Genomic DNA, 21,717 nt, shown 5'->3' on the forward strand with positions numbered 1-21,717 from the left:
TGCAGGAGTTTTCAGTGAAAAGCAGGGAGGTCGGCTGTGTCCCAGCTGTCAGTCATTCCTGAGTCGTGATTGCAGTGACCGCTTTGCGATGCCGTGCTTCCCGGTAACTATTCGAGGCTTACTCACACATAGTGCAAGTCACTTTAAAAAAAAAAAATTTGAGACATGGTGAAAGACGTATATAGGTGATGCTACCAGTTATATAAAACTTGGTGACCGGTTCCCATAAAAGAATTGTCAGGCACAAAAAATGCCAACATGCACACGTGAAACTTCTATAGGTGGGGGGGGGGGGGATTTCATATTTCTTTATTGATTTCCAGCTAACATCTGACGCCAGTGTTTTGACCTGCAAAAAACGCTGGGTAGCAAATATGATTTTTATATTTTTTTTCCATTTGGGCAATGTTTTCAGCCAAAGATATGTTCACACGTACAGTATCTGCTGCATATATTTTGAAGCTGATTTTGCCATTGAAAGCTGTAGTGCCAGGGGGCGCGAAGGAGATAAGCATGCAGTCTTGTTTTAATGCAGAAGACATATACAAAACTTATATTTGTCCTGGAAGGCCCCTTTAAGGAAATGTTCACATGCTGCAGGAGTTTAATCCAACAAATTTGCTGATTGTCAGCATACTCAAACACCATATTTTTCGCCGTATGGGACGCACTTTTTCTTCCCCAAAACTTGGGGGGGGGGGAAGGGAAGTTGGTGCGTCTTATACGGCGAATACACACCTATTGCAGCGGTCCCTGCGGCCATCAACGGCCGGGACCGGCGGCTAATACAGGACATCACAGATCGTGGTGATGCCCTGTATTAACCCTTCAGACGCGGCGATCAAAGCTGACCGCCGCGTCTGAAGTGAAAGTGACACTAACCCGGCTGCACCGGGAGGGACCTTACCTGCCTCCTCGGTGTCTGCTCCGTGCCGGGACCCTCTGCATGGCCGGCGCTCTCCTCCGTCATCATCACGTCGTCGAGCACGCTGCCCTGTCAGCCAATAGGAGCAGCGTGCGTAGCAACGTGATGGTGGCAACGGAGAGCGAGGATACTGGGCAGCAGAGACGTTCCGGAGCGACAGGGACACCCCGGGGACGCGGCGACAGCGATGGAGGGCGACATCCAGGCCAGCAGTAACGGGTCCGGAGCGGTGGGGACACGTGATTTTTACCTCCTATACCAGTGGTCTTCAACTTGCGGACTTCCAGATGTTGCAAAACTGTACGGGCATGCTGGGAGTTGTAGTTTTGCAACATCTGGAGGTCTGCTGGTTGAAGATCACTGTGACCTATATTTTACATTGTATTCTAGATTTTCCTCATTTAAAATTGGGTGCGTCTTATATACCGGAGCATCCTATAGGGCGAAAAATACGGTAATGTAAGCGAACATGGGACAATACATGACTCCACTACTTTTTCTTCTGTACTGACAGAATATCATAAAATCCATGTGATTAAAAATGGCTTGCTTCCGACAGGTTTCTAACTGTACGAAGTCTTAGGCTTCATACTTACAGTGCTTTTGGAAAGTTTTCAGATACTTTCTCTTCTTTCACATTTTATGTTGCCATCTTGTGCTAAAATATAAAAAAAAAAAATTTCCACAATCATTCTACACTTTATACCCCACACTTGGCACTCTATGTATCTGTTCAGGGCCGTGTAATGGGACCCTCTGTGCCTTTGACACCAGTGGCACCTTTGTCTACCCATGAGCCCTGGTTGTCCTGGCATTGAACCATGGTGGACCTTTGTATATAATCAATATGAAGGGGATTTGGTTGGTTCCATCCTGTAGTATGTCCTATGAAAAGAACACATGTCATTGATATATTGGTCTTGAGAACATGATCTGTTTGGCTATAGTCAGTGTTCTAAATAGCCATGTGCAAAGCACTATGGGAAATGTGAAATCAGCTGTGCAAGTGCGCAAGTAGCTCTTTGTTTCTTTTTTTAATACATTGGCTACCAGTAACCTAAAGGGGCTGCAGCATAGCTGGAAAGAGTCTTTTGTAGGGACAGCCTTGTTTCCCAATCTACTTAGTCCCTAAAACTTCCACTTTCTTTACTACATTTCAGTACAGTACCTTTTTGTTGTACATTACATTTCTGATCTCTTCTATAAATACTGTAAGTTTATGTGGAGAAGCTTTTATTCCTTACAGGAGATCTTTCAATAGTCTATTGTTTTTGCTAGGTACTCTGCCTATTGTTAACTCTCCTAAAAGGGTTAAGGTCCATGCGGACAGATATTTGTTTTTCTCGAAGTTACAAGCTATAAACCTCCTCCGCGCCACCTGTATCCTGATGCCTCCAGGCCCTATTTAAAATACGCCGGCATCACTATGTTTTCATATTTAACTCTGGTCTCCTTGGTTCCCACACTAAACAAAAGGGGACTTCCCATGAACCTTGCTGAGCAGAGACACCTACTGGTTAGAGGCGCACAGTCGGGGGAAGCATCTCTTTACTCCCCCTTAAACACATTTAACTTCTAAATCTGACTGGAATTTTTTGTCTGGCATGGAGGCAAGCATATTTTTAAATCTGACTCCCCGCTGTCTGTTTAAAGAGACATGTTACTCTGCCGTAGGGAAGTGAACACCCTGTGTTGGCTCATACATTCAGTGCCTAATATTCTGTTTATATTCACTTGATGTATGAGGGTGTAAGCAGTAGTGTCCTGTGATAAATGATATTGCCCTGCAGATATGAAAGAATATAGATCTCCTTCAAACGTGTTCTAGGTGACTGCTGTATTATTTCTAATAAGAGGAACGTATCGAGGCGGCCCCTTCATACAGTCATTCTGCTCCCTCTAAATATTCATACCCTCTTCCTCAGTAGGTCCATGAAGGGGCAGAGTTATTGCTCATACAGCACCTGCCTGCCTCTAGTGCAGTTAAAGGGGTACGCCGTTGGAAAACAATTTTTTTCTTCTAATAAACTGGTGCCAGAAAGTTAAACAGATTTGTAAATTACCGTATTTATCGGCGTATAACACGCACTTTTTAGGCTAAAATTTTTAGCCTAAAGTCTATGTGCGTGTTATACGCCGATACACCCCCAGGAAAGTCAGGGGGAGAGAGGCCGGCTTCTCTCCCCCTGCCTTTCCTGGGGTCTAGAGCCCTGATGCCGGCCCTTCTCTCCCCCTAGCTATCGGCGCCGACAGCCAAGGGGAGAGAAGGGGCAGCGGCACCCATTGCCGGCGCCGCTGCCCCGTTGCCTCCCCCCATCCCCGGTGGCATAATTACCTGGGTCGGGTCCGCGCTGCTGCAGGCCTCCGGCGTGCTTCCCCTTCGTCGTTGCTATGCGCTGCACGGTGCGTCCCGCACGCCGGAGGCCTGCAGCAGCGCGGACCCGACCCAGGTAATTATGCCACCGGGGATGGGGGGGAGGCAACGGGGCAGCGGCGCCGGCAATGGGTGCCGCTGCCTCTTCTCTCCCCCTGGCTGTTGGCGCCGCTTCTCTCCCCCTGGCTATCGGTGCCGGCAATGGGGCGCCAGCACCGATAGTCAGGGGGACAGAACGGGCAGCGGCGCCGATAGCCAGGGGGAGAGAAGGCCCGGCAGCAGGGCTCTAGACCCCAGGGAAGGCAGGGTGAGAGAAGCGGGCAGTGACGGACTCTCTCCCCCTGCCTTTCCTGGGGGTGTATCGGGGTATACACGCGCACACACGCACCCTCATTTTACCATGGATATTTGGGTAAAAAACTTTTTTTACCCAAATATCCTTGGTAAAATGGGGGTGCGTGTTATAGGCCGGTGCGTGGTATACCCCGATAAATACGGTACTTCTATTAAAAAATCTTAATCCTTCCAGTACTTATCAGCTGCTGTATACTACAGTGCTCTCTGTTGACACCTCTGTCCATGTCAGGAACTGTCCAGAGCTATGGAGATTTGCTCCTGCTCTGGACAGTTCCTGATATGGACAGAGGTCTCAGCAGAGAGCCTTATGTAAGAAAATTTCATTTTTCACTTTGCAGTGGTCACAAATGTATAAATTGTGAATGTCTCACATAGGCTTAAACTTCAAAACTCACTTTCCAAAGACAACAACGATTGAATTCCACAAAATGTAAGGCAGGACGCACAATGTATCCTGATGGATACCATTGACTTTAAAGGGGTACTCCGGCCCTAAGACATCTTATCCCCTATCCAAAGGATAGGGCATAAGATCACGGGGGTCCCGTCGCAATTTCACATGCAGCACCCGCCTGTGGGAGATGCACACATCGCTGCAGCCTCAGTCTGCTGGGTCACAACTACGGGACCGGAGTATCGTGATGTCACGACTCCGCCCCGCGTGACATCACGTCGCAATGCAAGTCTATGGGAGGGGGCGTGTGGCAGCAGACTCTGAGGCTGCAGCGCTTCATGCACAGGTGGGTGCTGCATGCAAGATTGCGGGGGGTCCCCAGCAGCGGGACCCCCGCGATCAGACATCTTATCTCCTTTCCTTTTGTATAGGGGATAAGATGTCTTTAGGACCGGAATACCCCTTTAATAGGGTGCGTCTGTCTTAATTTAGCAGCATCTGACCGGATTAAATAATTTACTGATTGCAGCAGGTTTCCCTAATTTAACGGATTCTCTGGACGGAGCACTACCACAAATGTGAACTCAGCCTAATATGAGCTGGTGTGTGTTTTTTGGACAAGATGTTAATAATGAGCGGGGTGGTTCTCTGTGGCTTCCCTGTGACCCCTCCGTGCTCTGAACAATAGGTTTAGTTCTTGGAGCTGAGTCACAGGCCTGTTCCTTATTAAAAGAAAACTTCAGTTTATGTGACGAAAAAACCCCTAAGAAACTGTACAGCATAAGCAGATTCACAAATAGAAATGAGACTTCTAAATTCATGATGGTATTGCCCTTGAATGATAAAGGTATGGGTTCCAGCTGCTGTCATGGTTTATTCTCATTACGGAAGCTGACACTATTAACATGCCCATTTCAATGTTACATGAAGTAAAACCACTACAAATAACTTGTGTGTAGAAAGGAGGGACATCATGCCGGAACCCATCCCATTGCTGTTAATTGGGTTGTTCTTGGCATCGGTGCTTTAGTAGTAATGTTGGATCAGAAAAAAAAAATCCTGTACCCATTCTCCTATCTGGCTTTGAGCTTTTTACTACAAATATTGTGAAAAGATCGGATGACTTGTTATGCATTTTAGTTTTAGTTCTGGCCAGTGTGGTCCGTTTTTGAATAAAAATATATAGCGTGATGTCCTACACAGTTGTGAACCCTGGCTTAGGCCAAGTTCACACTGCGGAGATTCTGTGCAGAATTTGCGCTTGTTGTCAGTGGGAGTTCTGATCTATCACACGTCGAAGTTCCGTAGCAGAATTTCCAACTAGGAATTGGATTCTGGTCGAATCTTCTGGAGGAGCAGTGTTTGTCAATAGGAATGCACTTATGTCCGGAGCAGATTGCTGGAAACATAAGCTCAGATTTCAGACCGTTTTAAGGCTGCTAATTTCTCTGTTTTAAAGACTCGTTAGATTGTTCCGTTAAAGAAACCCTTAAAACCGTCCGTCACAAAATCCCATACGGTCATTACAAAATCCCAGTTAATTCTATGGGATTTTGTGATTAGCCGTTATGACCCGTTAATGCCGTTATGAAGAACGCACGTTATTTTGTGACAGGAGAAAAAAAAAAACGCTACTTGCACCAATTTTCTCCCGTCAAAATATGTCTGTTATTCATAACTGGCATTAACGGGTAATAACGGCTAATCACAACCCCATAGACTTGACTGGGATTTTGTAACGGTCGTATGGGATGTTTTAACGGCCATTTAACAGCCAGTTTTAAGGGTTTCCTTAACGGAACATTATAACGGGTCTTTAAAACTGAGAAATTAATAATGGTATTAAAGCAGCCGAAGCTGCACGTATGTACTGAGGAAATTCATTAGGGAAATTTTGCTGGAACATACCCCAAGGGCCCGTGCACGCTAAATAAATTCAGTGTGGAATTTCTTTACCGGATCTGCGCTTCTCGGAATCGGTGCTTATTACCATTGTTACTAAAAGTGCCATTGACTAATATGCTTTTCAGATGGAACGCCAAATTCTCTTGGTGGAATTGGGATTCTAGCAGAATTCTATTGAGATTTAATTGAAATTAGATGCAAGCGAATTCCGCTCAGAATTCCTTCTGAAAGTTTAATGTACATAGGCCGTAATTCTTCCGATAACCACTACTGTTGTAGTAGTAAGATGTTTTATAGAAATGCTGACGGTAAACTGCAGACCCCACCAACCACCTAATCAGCCCTAAACAGGAATACATTCTAGTCCACTCTCCCACACTAGCTATGACTCTGGTTCTGCTCTATGCACAGAACATATGCTCTGCACCACACTAGCTACGATGCCGGTTCTGCTCTACGCACAGTACATATGCTCTGTACCACACTAGCTATGACGCCTGTTCTGCTCTATGCACAGTACATATGCTCTGCATCACACTAGCTATGACGCCTGTTCTGCTCTATGCACAGTACATATGCTCTATACCACACTAGCTATGACGCCTGTTCTGCTCTATGCACAGTACATATGCTCTGCATCACACTAGCTATGACGCCTGTTCTGCTCTATGCACAGTACATATGCTCTATACCACACTAGCTATGACGCCTGTTCTGCTCTATGCACAGTACATATGCTATGCACCACACTAGCTATGACGCCTGTTCTGCTCTATGCACAGTACATATGCTCTGCACCACACTAGCTATGACGCCTGTTCTGCTCTATGCACAGTACATATGATCTGCACCACACTAGCTATGATGCCGGTTCTGCTCTATGCACAGTACATATGCTCTGCACCACACTAGCTATGACGCCTGTTCTGCTCTATGCACAGTACATATGCTCTGTACCACACTAGCTATGACGCCGGTTCTGCTCTATGCACAGTACATATGCTCTGTACCACACTAGCTAGGACGCCGGTTCTGCTCTATGCACAGTACATATGCTCTGCACCACACTAGCTATGATGCCGGTTCTGCTCTATGCACAGTACATATGCTCTGCACCACACTAGCTATGATGCCGGTTCTGCTCTATGCACAGTACATATGCTCTGCACCACACTAGCTATGACGCCTGTTCTGCTCTATGCACAGTACATATGCTCTGCACCACACTAGCTATGACGCCGGTTCTGCTCTATGCACAGTACATATGCTCTGCACCACACTAGCTATGACGCCGGTTCTGCTCTATGCACAGTACATATGCTCTGCACCACACTAGCTATGACGCCGGTTCTGCTCTATGCACAGTACATATGCTCTGCACCACACTAGCTATGACGCCGGTTCTGCTCTATGCACAGTACATATGCTCTGCATCACACTAGCTATGACGCCTGTTCTGCTCTATACCACACTAGCTATGACGCCTGTTCTGCTCTATGCACAGTACATATGCTATGCACCACACTAGCTATGACGCCTGTTCTGCTCTATGCACAGTACATATGCTCTGCACCACACTAGCTATGACGCCTGTTCTGCTCTATGCACAGTACATATGATCTGCACCACACTAGCTATGATGCCGGTTCTGCTCTATGCACAGTACATATGCTCTGCACCACACTAGATATGATGCCGGTTCTGCTCTATGCACAGTACATATGCTCTATACCACACTAGCTATGATGCCGGTTCTGCTCTATGCACAGAACATATGCTCTGTACCACACTAGCTATGACGCCTGTTCTGCTCTATGCACAGTACATATGCTCTGCACCACACTAGCTATGACGCCGGTTCTGCTCTATGCACAGTACATATGCTCTGTACCACACTAGCTATGACGCCGGTTCTGCTCTATGCACAGTACATATGCTCTGCACCACACTAGCTATGATGCCGGTTCTGCTCTATGCACAGTACATATGCTCTGCACCACACTAGCTATGATGCCGGTTCTGCTCTATGCACAGTACATATGCTCTGCACCACACTAGCTATGACGCCTGTTCTGCTCTATGCACAGTACATATGCTCTGCACCACACTAGCTATGACGCCTGTTCTGCTCTATGCACAGTACATATGATCTGCACCACACTAGCTATGATGCCGGTTCTGCTCTATGCACAGTACATATGCTCTGTACCACACTAGCTATGACGCCTGTTCTGCTCTATGCACAGTACATATGCTCTGTACCACACTAGCTATGACGCCTGTTCTGCTCTATGCACAGTACATATGCTCTGCACCACACTAGCTATGATGCCGGTTCTGCTCTATGCACAGTACATATGCTCTGCACCACACTAGATATGATGCCGGTTCTGCTCTATGCACAGTACATATGCTCTATACCACACTAGCTATGATGCCGGTTCTGCTCTATGCACAGAACATATGCTCTGTACCACACTAGCTATGACGCCTGTTCTGCTCTATGCACAGTACATATGCTCTGCACCACACTAGCTATGACGCCGGTTCTGCTCTATGCACAGTACATATGCTCTGTACCACACTAGCTATGACGCCGGTTCTGCTCTATGCACAGTACATATGCTCTGCACCACACTAGCTATGATGCCGGTTCTGCTCTATGCACAGTACATATGCTCTGCACCACACTAGCTATGATGCCGGTTCTGCTCTATGCACAGTACATATGCTCTGCACCACACTAGCTATGACGCCTGTTCTGCTCTATGCACAGTACATATGCTCTGCACCACACTAGCTATGACGCCGGTTCTGCTCTATGCACAGTACATATGCTCTGCACCACACTAGCTATGACGCCGGTTCTGCTCTATGCACAGTACATATGCTCTGCACCACACTAGCTATGACGCCGGTTCTGCTCTATGCACAGTACATATGCTCTGCACCACACTAGCTATGACGCCTGTTCTGCTCTATGCACAGTACATATGCTCTGCACCACACTAGCTATGACGCCTGTTCTGCTCTATGCACAGTACATATGCTCTGCACCACACTAGCTATGACGCCGGTTCTGCTCTATGCACAGTACATATGCTCTGCACCACACTAGCTATGACGCCGGTTCTGCTCTATGCACAGTACATATGCTCTGTACCACACTAGCTATGACGCCGGTTCTGCTCTATGCACAGTACATATGCTCTGCACCACACTAGCTATGACGCCGGTTCTGCTCTATGCACAGTACATATGCTCTGCACCACACTAGCTATGACGCCGGTTCTGCTCTATGCACAGTACATATGCTCTGCACCACACTAGCTATGACGCCTGTTCTGCTCTATGCACAGTACATATGCTCTGCAGTGATGAAGGCTTGGGACTTCAGTAATTCCTTTCTTTAGAAGGATATTTTAAAGGGACTTGACTACCTGCTATTCCCCCAGGCTAGAAGCATCATGACCTCCATCTATACATCAAATATTCATTGCAACATAAGCCTTTTACTGTGCATTATTTACAACCAGCTATATTGGGTTGCTTTGCTCATATTATTTGAAACATCTTTGTTTCATGAATGGAATATTACCCAAAATCCCTCCTATAGAAAGCACCACCTGCAGGTTTCTTTTGTGCTTGCTAGAATAAACTTGGAACATTTGATGAATTAAATGAAGAGAGAAAAGTTCTTGAGAGTAGGGGGGTAACTTGTAGATGGTCAGCGATTGACATTTGGTAAAATTCTAGTAAACTTTGTCGTGTGACGGCAAATCATCAAAGTTGCACCACCAAAATATTTGTGCAGTTGCTGTCGCACAATATATATATATATATATATATATATATATATATATATATATATATATATATATAATATGTCGCAAACAAGAGGCACACTGTTCAACACGTTCAACAATGTGTAAGACGAGCCATGTTGTTTACAGGCCGTAAAATTGAGTTAAAATGACAGATATATTTTTCTGAATTTACCGTGTTGTTTGAAAGTCTCTGAAAAAGTGTCTGTCGGTGCAGACACTGTATAGTAATTCCTAAGGGCCGTTATATGACCGACAATGTGTGAACATAGCCCAATGCAGTCATTTGCGATTTGCACCAACAAACCATCAGATTTGGCATTTTGGGGGCCTTTGTCACAATGCAACCAAATTGATCTTTATTAGTTGCAATGTCTAAGTGTGACACTGCTATCTTTACATTGCATAGCCCTGTCCTAATTCAGAGGGGTTATAAGGTCTCTCTCATTCTGGAGGACCGGGCATGTTTGTGCTTTATATGGCCAGCACATTGATGTCTAGAAGATCTGTGCAATAATTTGGACGATTATATTACACACTATATAGTTATTAAAGGGGTACTCTGGTGGAAAACTTTTTTTTTTTTTTTTTTTTTTTTTATGAACTGGTGCCAGAAAGTTAAACAGATTTGTAAATTACTTCTATTAAAAAAATAATCTTAATCCTTTTGGTACTGTGTAGCAGCTGTATGCTACAGAGGAAAAAGTACTGGAAGGATTAAGATTTTTTTAATAGAAGTAATTTACAAATCTGTTTTAACTTTCTGGCACCAGTTCATTAAAAAAATAAAGTTTTCCATCGGAGTACCCCCTTTAACCTTAGTGGAGATCCTTAAAAGGAACCTGTCCCATTTAAACTATAGTTTATGTTCTTCAGGCATTATGTTTATAGAGAAGGCGAAGCTGAGCAGGTTAATATATATAGCTTTGTGGGAAACGTTCCATGACATTTATTCATGTGAATCTTAGTTCATTCTTAGCTAAGTAGTCAAGTAGGCAGTCCTTATCAGTGCTTTATAGTTGTACACAGATAAATATAAGCAGGACCGCCCACATGACTCCTTAGCTCAGAATGAGTAGCGATTTGGTTAAATAAATGACAGGTTGTCCTGGAACTTTTTCCACAAAACTATGGGGGAGATTTATCAAAACCTGTCCTGAGGAAAAGTTGCTGAGTTGCCCATAGCAACCAATCAGATCGCTTCTTTCGCTTTTGAAAAGGACTCTAAAAAATAAAAGAAGCGATCTGATTGGTTGCTATGAGCAACTTTTCCTCGGGAAAGGTTTTGATAAACCTCCCCCTTATATATCCATCTTCTCAGCTCCTCCTGCTTTATAACCTGATGCCTACAGATTATGGACTGTATTATCATTATGAAAGGCCCCTTTAATTGAAATCTTTCCTTTCTATCCAGGTACATTTCTCCTTATTCTTTAGTTGCCACTGAAATCACTACGGTAATTCTACTGCCAAACAAACTGCAAGAAGAAATCTGCTGTAACTTCTTGCTTCTATATCTACTGATCTGCATTTATGGTTTAATCCTCATCTTACGCCAACAAGTTTCAGCTTGCCATTCTTGGGGAGGGATTTTTTTTCTCCTTCATTTTCCTTTCTTCACCTCTGTGAGAACACATTCTTGAAATTCCTCATTGCTACAGAGGACCTGCTTATTGGGCCCAAAGACAACCCGGGGTGAGGACATCAGATTTGCATTACAATATAACATATATATATATATATATATATACACAGTGACCCCCTCGACCTATGATGGCCCAGACATACGATAATTTCCACATGCGATGGCCTTTTAGATACCATCGCATGTTGAAGGCAGCATCAACATACAATGCTTTTTTATGTCAGGGCCATTGCATAAACTGCTATCCGGCAGCGGTGACTGCTTCAGCTGCCGCCGGATAGCCGTTTACGGTGCCCTTGAGCTCCGGTGATGGTCACTTACCTGTCCTCGGGGCTCCGGCGCGTCCTCTTCGGGATCCTCTGCATCGTCGGCGCTCTCCATCAACATCATCACGTCGCTGCGCACGCTGTCCCGTCATCCAATAGGAGCGGTGTGCGTAGCGACAGAGAGCGCGGATGACAGGGAAGCAGAGGCCTTACCAGGGACGTGGCGACAGCGATGGACGGCGACATCCCAGGCAGCGGTGACGAGCAGTGACGGTCCGGAGCGGCGGGGACAGATGAGTACCACTTCCTCTAACAGTGGTCTTCAACCTGCGGACCTCCAGATGTTGCAAAACTACAACACCCAACATGCCTGGACAGCCAACGGCTGTCCGGGCATGCTGGGTGTTGTAGTTTTGCAACATCTGGAGGTCCTCAGGTTGTAGACCACTGTACTATACTTTACACTGCACGGATCCCTCAACATGCGATGGTTTCAACAAACGATGGTCCATTTGGAACGGATTACCATGGTATGTTGAGGGACCACTGTGTGTATGTGTGTATATGTGTGTGTGTGTGTGTGTGTGTATATATATATATATATAATAAAATAAAAATTCTCACAAGATGGCATATGTAATGTTTGGGTACCTTTTTGAATGCAAGCAAACATTGACATATTTCCCACATAAAATCTATGAATGGGATGACGTCAGGCGACTACTGTGAAGCTACCATAGAGTACGGAGTTAGATCTGTATGTCTAGACCAGTGTTTCCCAACCAGTGTGCCTCTAGCTGTTTTGGTATGCTGGGGGTTGTAGTTTTGCAACAGCTGGAGGCACGCTGGTTGGAAAACAATGGTCTAGAGGTTAATTTTTCAGCTACCTTCGTGCATATTATGCAAAAAAGGGAAGGTGTTGGTTAGAGATGAGCGAACTTGCAGTAAATTCGATTCATCACAAACTTCTCGGCTCGGCAGTTGATGACTTATCCTGCATAAATTAGTTCAGCTTTCAGGTGCTCCGGTGGACTGGAAAAGGTGGGTACAGTCCTAGGAAAGAGTCTCCTAGACTGTATCCACCTTTACCGGCCCACGGGAGCACCGGAAAGCTGAACTAATTTACGCAGGATAAGTCATCAACTGCCGAGCCGAGAAGTTCGTGACGTATCGAATTTACTGTAAGTTCGCTCATCTCTAGTGTTGGTTGTAGCTCCATATTAGCATAAGGGATAAATCTGACGTTAATAGTTATTATAGACTGCCAATCCCCGGCATTGTATAATCTTTCTTCTCCCTTCCGTCCATTCCTAATAACTAAGATATTTTTTAGTAGTATAAAATAGGCTAATAATCCTCCCTGCCCCAATCAGCGGCTGTACATCTGCTAATATGTTGCAGAAAGCCATTAATGTTGTTTAATTAAGAAATGAGAAATGCTCAGTAGTGGATTGTCCTAGCAGTCAGCTGGAATAAACAGTATCTCTTCGCTCCCCCCCTCCCCCCTCCCTCCGCATTTCCAGTCTGGTATAATAGATGACACATTGCCTAGTTAATGGTAGAAAGCAGAGCAGCATACGGAAGGGGGGGTGGAGTGGCGTATTGTTTAGTTTGGGATGTAATCTGTGAGTTGCCCAGCAACCAGATCATGGAGACGGGAGTGGACTGCAGTTGCTCCTAGCAACCGTTGTTTGCAGAGTAACAATCTGCAGGAAAGCAAACAGAGCCAAGCATGGCAGTCTATGCTTTACACATGGAACATCTGCATCTATTTTCTGCTGATCTGAACGTCGTCTGACCTCCGCTCTCCTGTAAGAAGCTCTGCATTGCTCATAGTATGTCTCAGTCTGCCATTTATTATTCTTTTATTATATATTCTGTGTATTGATTGATGATCACCTTTCATGGTTGGATATATATGGCTTTTGAGGCATAAAAGAGCGAACATTCTCATATTTTCATCTGAATATAGCAACTTTTCATACCATTGTCCTATCTCTTTGGTGAAAAGCAGTTAACCCTTAAACAGTCCACTGATGTGTGGCTTGACTTTCATATTACAGTGATGGCATATGTAGATTATAGTAAGATACTACACAGGATCATTTTTATACTGTTATTATTGATTCTTTGGTTGTCTAACAGTAGTATTGTTGTCAAAAACATTCACGCATGGGGAGCTCTGAAAAATACAGTGAGCCAAAACCTAAAAAACAATCATTGTACTGGCGATCCAGATACCGTACCTACCATACCCTGCTAATGGGGGTTCTGATAACAGGAAAATCTGTTTAAACTCAAAGTATCCAATTTAAAGGGGATCTGTCAGTTCTATTGTCTGCTAAAATCTGTATACGTCTTTGGTAGATATTGGGGGTATAGAAGCAATGTGCACCTTTTCCTGGAGCCGATACATCCCTGCGTTTAGAGCCCGTTACATTAATCAAGCGGGGGCTGGGAGGGGATGGCAAGCAAGGAGGCATACCAGACTGTGACACTTGAGGAGCCCAGCTCTGCCTCTGTGACCCTTGCTGAGAAGTAAAAAAAGGCAATTTTAGAAGTTTAGCAGCTTCATTCTGCCTCAGGAAAGGTAGTTTTGCTTTTATATCCCAATAGCTATTTAAATGCATCTGCAGCTCTTACAAGCAGAAAGAGCTGACAGATTCTCTTCAGTAGCAACGGGTGCCATTAGAGTCTGCCTTAAAGGAAAAGGGTCACTCGTCCACCCAGACTATAGCCAATACAGCGGGTTATAGTGCAGGTGAACAGTAGACCGCTGCGGGGTCTGTGACTCGTATACGTACCTGCAGTCCGGTGCCCGCTCCCTCTGACGAACGGCTTCTTCTGTGAATTGCGCGCTGGAGACGGCCCGAGCGCTCGCATGACTAGTAACCATGAATATTGAAATCCAGCCAATAGGCCCACCTTCAGTGCACAATGCACAGAAGAAGCCGTTCGTCAGAGGGAGCGGGCGCCGGACTGCAGGTACGAATATTAGTCAGACCCCCGCATCTGTTTCCTGTTCACCCGCACTATAACCCAGTGTATTGAATGGGTTTTCCTTTTTAACATGTTGCAAAATATCGGTGAGGTATTTTCATATCCGCAGCAATAAAGGAGAAATGGCCACCAATCGGAATTCTGCTTTATTTCTTGAATTGCTCTTTTAAAATGAAAGCTGAGCTCTGCTTGGTTGCTGTTGGCAATAAAAAAGTTTTCCTAAAGTCGAACGTTATGACTTATCCTAAGAACATGTCAGAAGTTTTGAGGCTGGATAATCCCTTTGTTTTACTGTAACATTGCTTTATTGAATTTTTGTGTTAATAAATTAGACTTTTATGTGCACTGTTAAAGGGGATTAGTGTTCAGTTATCTACATACAATATTCAAAATGATAAACTCTTAATATCCTTTTTGGGAGGGAAAAAAAAGTGGGATTTGTACCTGCATGATGACTTGTGATCACCTAGCACCCACCTAACATCACCATCTTCTCTTCATTGTCTAACTAGCACCATGCAAAGTTCAGACAGTGGCTCAGATTCTGCAACCTCTGTTGCCTTACGGACCTCGGCATCTGCTCAAGCACCAGTTGTTCAACCAGTTCCAGCTTCTCAACAGGTAATATCCCGATCATCTCAAGATGAACATTGAACCTTACTGTCTTAGTTAGCAGATGCACTTCTACATCTTGCCAATATTTGTTTGAAAAAGTGCAATATTAACACAATTGTAATAAAATAGAAAGTGTTACTCTAACCTGACATGTTTTATAATAAATATCCTTGCAGACAATTGTTTAATATTAAAGGGGTACTACCGTGCTGACAACTTATCCCCTATCCTAAAGGATAGGGGATAAGTTGCCTTATCGCGCGGGGTCACGCCACTGGGGACCCCCGCGATCTCGCACGCAGCACCCTGCTCTCATCAGGCCCCAGAGCGAACATCGCCCCGGATCTGATGACTGACGATCACGGGGCCGGAGTATCGTGACGTCAAGGCTCCGCCCCATTGTGACGTCACGCTCTGCCCCCATGTGACATCACGCTCCACTCCTCAATGTAAGTCTATGGCTGGGGCGGTGCCTGACGTCAGACGGGAGCGGACCTGTGATGTCACGATCAGCGGCCCCATAATCAGACCCAGAGCGGATGTTCTTTCCGGGCCTGATGAGAGCGGGGTGCTGTGTCACGGGGGTCCCCAGTGGCGAGACCCTGCTCGATCAGGCAACTTATCCCCTATCCTTTAGATAAGGGATAAGTTGTCAGCACGGCAGTACCCCTTTAAAGCTGGCCATGCACACTAGACAATTGTTGCATTTTATGGGGCACTTGCATTGCCTCCTGAGGTCTTCTGCCATTAGGGCAAACCAAGGACAGACCTGAATTTTGACCAAACTGATCCATTGTTTCATTTGGAGATGAGTGGCAACAGATGTGTTCAGCCTATTATTGTGCTGGCTAGAGCCAGATATTCTGCAAGTTTATATTATGTGTCAGTAACTTTGTCTGGCATAAAGAGGCTCCTGAATCCAAGTAAAATAATTTTTTTTTTTTTTTTTTAAAGCAATTTACCTGTAGGGAAAAATACCAAATAATTTTCACTTAAAGGGTCTTTCAATCTGTTAATCACCTTTTCCTTCCAGAGGAGTTTGTCTCAGTCGTCTGGCTCTGCTCCCAAAGGAGCACATGGTCAGGGTGTCTCTGTGCCCAGAGCTCACCAGATACAGCAGCAGGTAAAAGGCCCAAGAAGGTCCAAGCTCAAAGTTTGGCTGCTACTAATCTCCACGCTGCCTACCTATCCTTGCAGTTCTAAAGCATTGCTGACATTTGCATCAATTCTAACTCAGGATTTTATTTTATTGTGCCTGTTTCCCTGCACTACAGATATTAGAGGGAAATAAAATTCTGCTCTTAAAGGGGTACTCCACTGGCCAGTGTTCGGAACTAAATGCAAGTCTATGGGAGGGGGCGTGGCCGATCCACGCAGCACGAAAACAGCGTTCAGAACATTTTTAGTTTCCAACGCTGGCCAGATGAGTTACCCTTTTAAGGGAAGGAGCTTGTCTGCGATTGCCTGATATATTGTGCATCTGACCCCGATGGATGATGTTTATCATTATTTAGTATTATATGAGTAAATGTTTAGTGTGAATTATTGTTGCTTGTGTGGCAGTTCTGTGTGCATGCTGTTCAGCAGTTGCCTATTTGTGTTTGTATGGTTAGAGAGAAAGGAAAATGTGAAGTCTATATAGAATAGTGAGCGTTGTACGTAGTGTAATGGCTGTGTTGTGTTACTGCATCTCAGCTCCCATTGAAGTGAATGTGAGTGGAGTTGCTGCTACTCGGCACTGCCATTACATGATGTATTGAGTGCTTCTGGCTCTGTTCATTGTACATGCATGTGACGTGGCTCTGGCAAACAGGTATTAATGTCTTGAGGTTAGGACATTAACAATAAATAACAACAAAAAAACTAAGTTCATACATAATCATTATTTGGTGCTCATTGTAAAGCTTCTTATGGTCAGTATATGTAGCCAAAACCAGGAGAGTAACTAACACGGGGAAAAACTGTAATGGAAAGATTTGCACTTTTTTCCTTTGGACCCTTATGTTATTGTTTAAAATGCTGATCAAAATGAGCTGTAAATTGAGGACCAAATACTACTTGTGAACCTAGTGTAACGTCCCTATTAGCTCATAAATAAGGAATCTGGATTTGGAATGTTTTTAAGAAACGTTTTTTTTCAACAACCTTTTATTGTAGGTCCAAATTAGAGATGAGCGAACTTACAGTAAATTCAATTCGTCACGGACTTCTCAGCTCGGCGGTTGCTGACTTTTCCTGCATAAATTAGTTCAGCTTTCCGGTGCTCCGGTGGGCTGGAAAAGGTGGATGCAGTCCTAGGAAAGAGTCTCCTAGGAATGTATCCACCTTTTCCAGCCCACGGGAGCACCGGAAAGCTGAACTACTAATTTATGCAGGAAAAGTCATCAACTGCCGAGCCGAGAAGTTTGTGACGAATCGAATTTACTGTAAGTTCGCTCGTCTCTAGTCCAAATATCCTTTGTATTCATAGCTTGAAGCCACAATACATTCAAGGTGTAAAGATATTTTATTGTGAAGTATTGCAGAAGATTGATTTTCATGTATTGGAGCGAAGTGCTAGAAAAGTGCCCCTTATAAACCGTTCCAGCTGAGTGCCACTTGTGCACAATAGTGAGAGCAGTATAATCGGTCATGGTCTTGTACTGTAGAAGTCTGACTAAGTTTGTTTCTGCCAGTCTAGTGGTGAAGTGGTTAGTACATAGGAATGTATGTGCTCATCCAGTTTTCCTCAAACATGGTGAATCCGAGTGCTGCATGAATGAAGAGTAAAAGGGTAACATTCATCCCGTTGGGTACATCCTTGCACGGTGTCCTTCTCACTTTGCTGTTACTCACATTTGTTTTGCACAGATGTTTCCTATAGTGTTCTGTGTTGTGAACAGGATGAATCTAGGAGGAATGTGCATGGTATCAATAAAAAGCAAAGCATATAAAGGGTGCTGCCCACTAACATACTGTCCTACACTTCTCTGGTCTGGTGTGCAAATGGCAGTGACATGCTAATATGACAGCTATTTTGCATCTGCATGACTTTTGTATGTTTCCACAATAAATGTGTATAATTGGGGTAAATGCACACTAGGCAGATATGGTGCAAAAATCTAAAGTGGAAGGAGAAAATAATCATTTTGAAATCTGTAGTTGTACGTTTTGCTGTGGATCTGCGGCCAATCTGCAGCCAAATCCAAAGCAAAAAGGTTGTTTTGTGGATTGTCTTGAGTATTTTATCCCCGAACCATCCCCAACATTTCCTGATGTGCTGCAGATAAAGAGAGAGATTCCACATGTTAATTTCTGTGCAAACAATCTGCGCAGCGTGTAGGTGTGATATATAAAAAAGTCACATCTACTCCGCTAGTACTGTAATCCTCTTCAATTCTACCTAGCGTGCATTTAAACAGGACCTGTGGACGAGAAATAAACCAGAGTTTTTTTTTTTGCCTTGGGTGCCCAGATTCCAACAGTGTTACTGTCTTGCAATGCCCAACAGCCCCCCCCCCCCCTTGGTACACATGATTTAGGGATTTCATTATTTGGTTGACTATATGTCCTTGTTACAGAATTGTCAGTTGGGTGGGGACTTCATTGCAAAAAGGCATAAATAATAGGCCAAGAAAATGTGATAAGCAGCTTCATAGTCACCCCCCTACATGATTCACACTAGAGATGAGTGACGTTCGATTCGTCACGAACTTCTTGGCTCGGCAGTTGCTGACTTTATCCTGCATAAATTAGTTCAGCTTTCAGGTGCTCCGGTGGGCTGGAAAAGGTGGATACAGTCCTAAGAGAGTCTCCAGCCCACCGGAGCACCTGAAAGCTGAACTCATTTATGCTGGATAAAGTCAGCAACCGCCGAGCCGATAAGTTTGTGATGAATTAAATCACTGAAACGTCACTAATCTCTAATTCACACCTTGTAGAACACTCCCACTGAGGGTGAGTTTTGCAATATAATTTCTACACATCTGACTTGTATAGATAGATTGATTTTGCACATTTGCTGACTATCTTGGGAACCGGGGCTATACATTTTTTGGACTGACAACAGATGCTCTAACTTCATAACAGAGTCATAACATAACTTAACAATTTATAAATAGGTTTATGTTATGAAAAGACTTGGTTCCATCCAATGAAAACAACTTTATAGGTTGTGCCAATTTAAAGGTTTTCCAGCATTAGAAAAACAGAGCTGATTTCTTCAAAAACTGTACCACAATTGCCTGCAGGTTTGGTCTGGTTTTAAAGCTACACTGAAGTGAATGGAGCACAGTTATGCCACCCACCTGCGGACAGGAAAAAAATTAGCTCTGTTTTGCTACTGCTGGATAACCCTCTCTTCCTTTTTTTTTTTCTCTTGCCCAATATTCCGTAACTACTATGACCTTTTTAATCCACTTTTGTTTGAGAGGCATATGCAGGTCCTTATGTTAATGGTCCTAAAATTGATGTATCTATATGATGGATTTACTCTTACTCTGCATATGCGTTGTATGTATCAGAGATGGTAAACGGCTGATTTGTAATTGCAGGTACAAACTGTGCAACATGTTTACCCTGCACAAGTGCAGTATGTGGAAGGAGATACTGTGTACACCAATGGAGCCATGTAAGTATTATCATTCTAATATATACTAAAGCTGTCACAAAGGCAAGAACACTGGCTTCCACATTTGTCTGTAAATAGAAAATATCAGAAGGGAAGTAGGGCTTCACATTTTACTTTAGTCGGAAATGTGTGTTTTATTTTTTTACATATTTTTAAGTACGGTAGTTATTTTTTTTGCGCTGTCTGTTTTTTTTTTTTTCCTTGTTGAATTTACATCTTTTGCTTTTCATTTAACAGCCGAACAGCCTACTCATACAATGCTGAAGCTCAGATATATGCTCCAAGTAGTGGTGCATCTTATTTCGACTCTCAGGGAGGAGGTGCCCAAGTGACCACTGTGGTCTCTTCTCCCACTTCAATACCTTCCCACAGTATGGTGGGCATCACCATGGATGGCAGCCAAATCATCTCCAGTTCTGGAGCATACCTGATCCATGGTGGTCTGGACAGTTCCCGTCATAGTTTATCTCACACTTCACGTTCCTCACCTGCAACGGTGCGTATTTAATATTCAGTAGTCTTCTGGTTTTAGGTGTTGCTTGTTTACTATAGCATGTACTCTATAAAGAAAAGAATCATGGAAAGTCACTAAGGTTAATTGTCAAACTTATGGCTATGTTCACATCATGTTTGGGATGTGTATTTAGGGGGAGGTTTATATCATTGCCTTTGTGACATTTATTTTTTATGGCTGTAATTTGCGCAATTTCAAAATGGATAAGTGACTGAAATGCAGTGCTTCATTCTTGACTATGTATTGGATGAGATGTATTAACTGCGCAAATGTGCAAAATTAAAACGCAAAATTGTACCTCCTCTTAGAAAAGTAACATCCTACAGCAAGTTCTGAGGTGATTTTTCATTTGTGCAAAATTGATCAAAGTCTGTGTGCAGCCATTTTGAGAAATTTAATGCACGTAAGCCAAAAACACAGCAAAAAAGGCTGTGAAATGGCTGCACACAGAAACACCTTAATAAATCTCCAGTGGAAAACTTTTTTTTTTTTTTTTTCCATCAACTGGGGCCAGAAAGTTAAACAGATTTGTAAATTACTTCTATTTAAAAATCTTAATCCTTCCAGTACTTATCAGCTGCTGTATAATACAGAGGAAGATCTTTTCTTTTTGAATGTATTTTCTGTCTGACCACAGTGCTCTCTGTGGACACCTGTCCATGTCAAGAACTGTCAAGAGCAGCATAGGTATGCTTTGGGAAATTGTTCCTGCTCTGGACAGTTCCTGACATGGACAGAGTTGTCAACAGAGAGCACTGTGGACAGACAGAAAAAACAATAAATAAAATAAAAAAACGAATATCCAGTGAAAATAAAGTTAGTGTTGTCAGTAAAAGATAAATAAATGTACATTTTGACATATCCTTAAGAAATGTGAAAGGTTTTGGTTGATTGGGGTCTAGGTGATAAGACCCCCACCAATCAACAAAACAACAAAATGAGCACAGCGAAGCACTGTGCTGAGCGCTTCTCTTCTAGTCTCTTTCCTCACTGCAGGACACAGGCTCCATAGACTTCCTATAGAATCTATCTTTGCAGCAAGGAGAAAGACAGTGACAGAAGTGCTTAGCTAAGTGCTTTCTTTTTTTCCATTCAATGGATATATCCCTTCGTATATGTGTGTAAACAGAACCATACATATGCATTCAAGTTAATAGAATGAAATTCATGCATAACAGTGCAAATCCAGGCTGCAGTTATTGAAATAAATATCCATATCCTGAGGCTTTCTGCAGCTTCTCTTCCTGAACATGCCTTCCTGATTTGGAGAATGAGGGGCTGTTTTTATA

General features: G+C 43.8%; 1 protein-coding gene across 3 annotated transcripts in view; it reads left to right on the forward strand.

Annotated features, from left to right (window-relative positions):
* Positions 1-21,717, forward strand: part of RFX2 (regulatory factor X2) — a 45,303-nt gene that overhangs the window by 3,987 nt on the left and 19,599 nt on the right. For 2 of the 3 annotated variants that reach the window (XM_056570709.1, XM_056570716.1), the window contains exons 2-4: positions 15,203-15,311; positions 19,838-19,914; positions 20,152-20,410. In XM_056570709.1, the coding sequence (XP_056426684.1) occupies positions 15,207-15,311; positions 19,838-19,914; positions 20,152-20,410 (441 nt within the window). In that variant the 5' untranslated portion in view covers positions 15,203-15,206. Of the gene's footprint in view, positions 1-15,202; positions 15,312-16,338; positions 16,429-19,837; positions 19,915-20,151; positions 20,411-21,717 lie in introns of all 3 variants that reach the window. The other variant, XM_056570726.1, reaches the window with a different exon arrangement.

The sequence above is a fragment of the Hyla sarda genome, chromosome 1, assembly GCF_029499605.1.
Source record: "Hyla sarda isolate aHylSar1 chromosome 1, aHylSar1.hap1, whole genome shotgun sequence".
NCBI classification, from domain to species: domain Eukaryota; kingdom Metazoa; phylum Chordata; class Amphibia; order Anura; family Hylidae; genus Hyla; species Hyla sarda.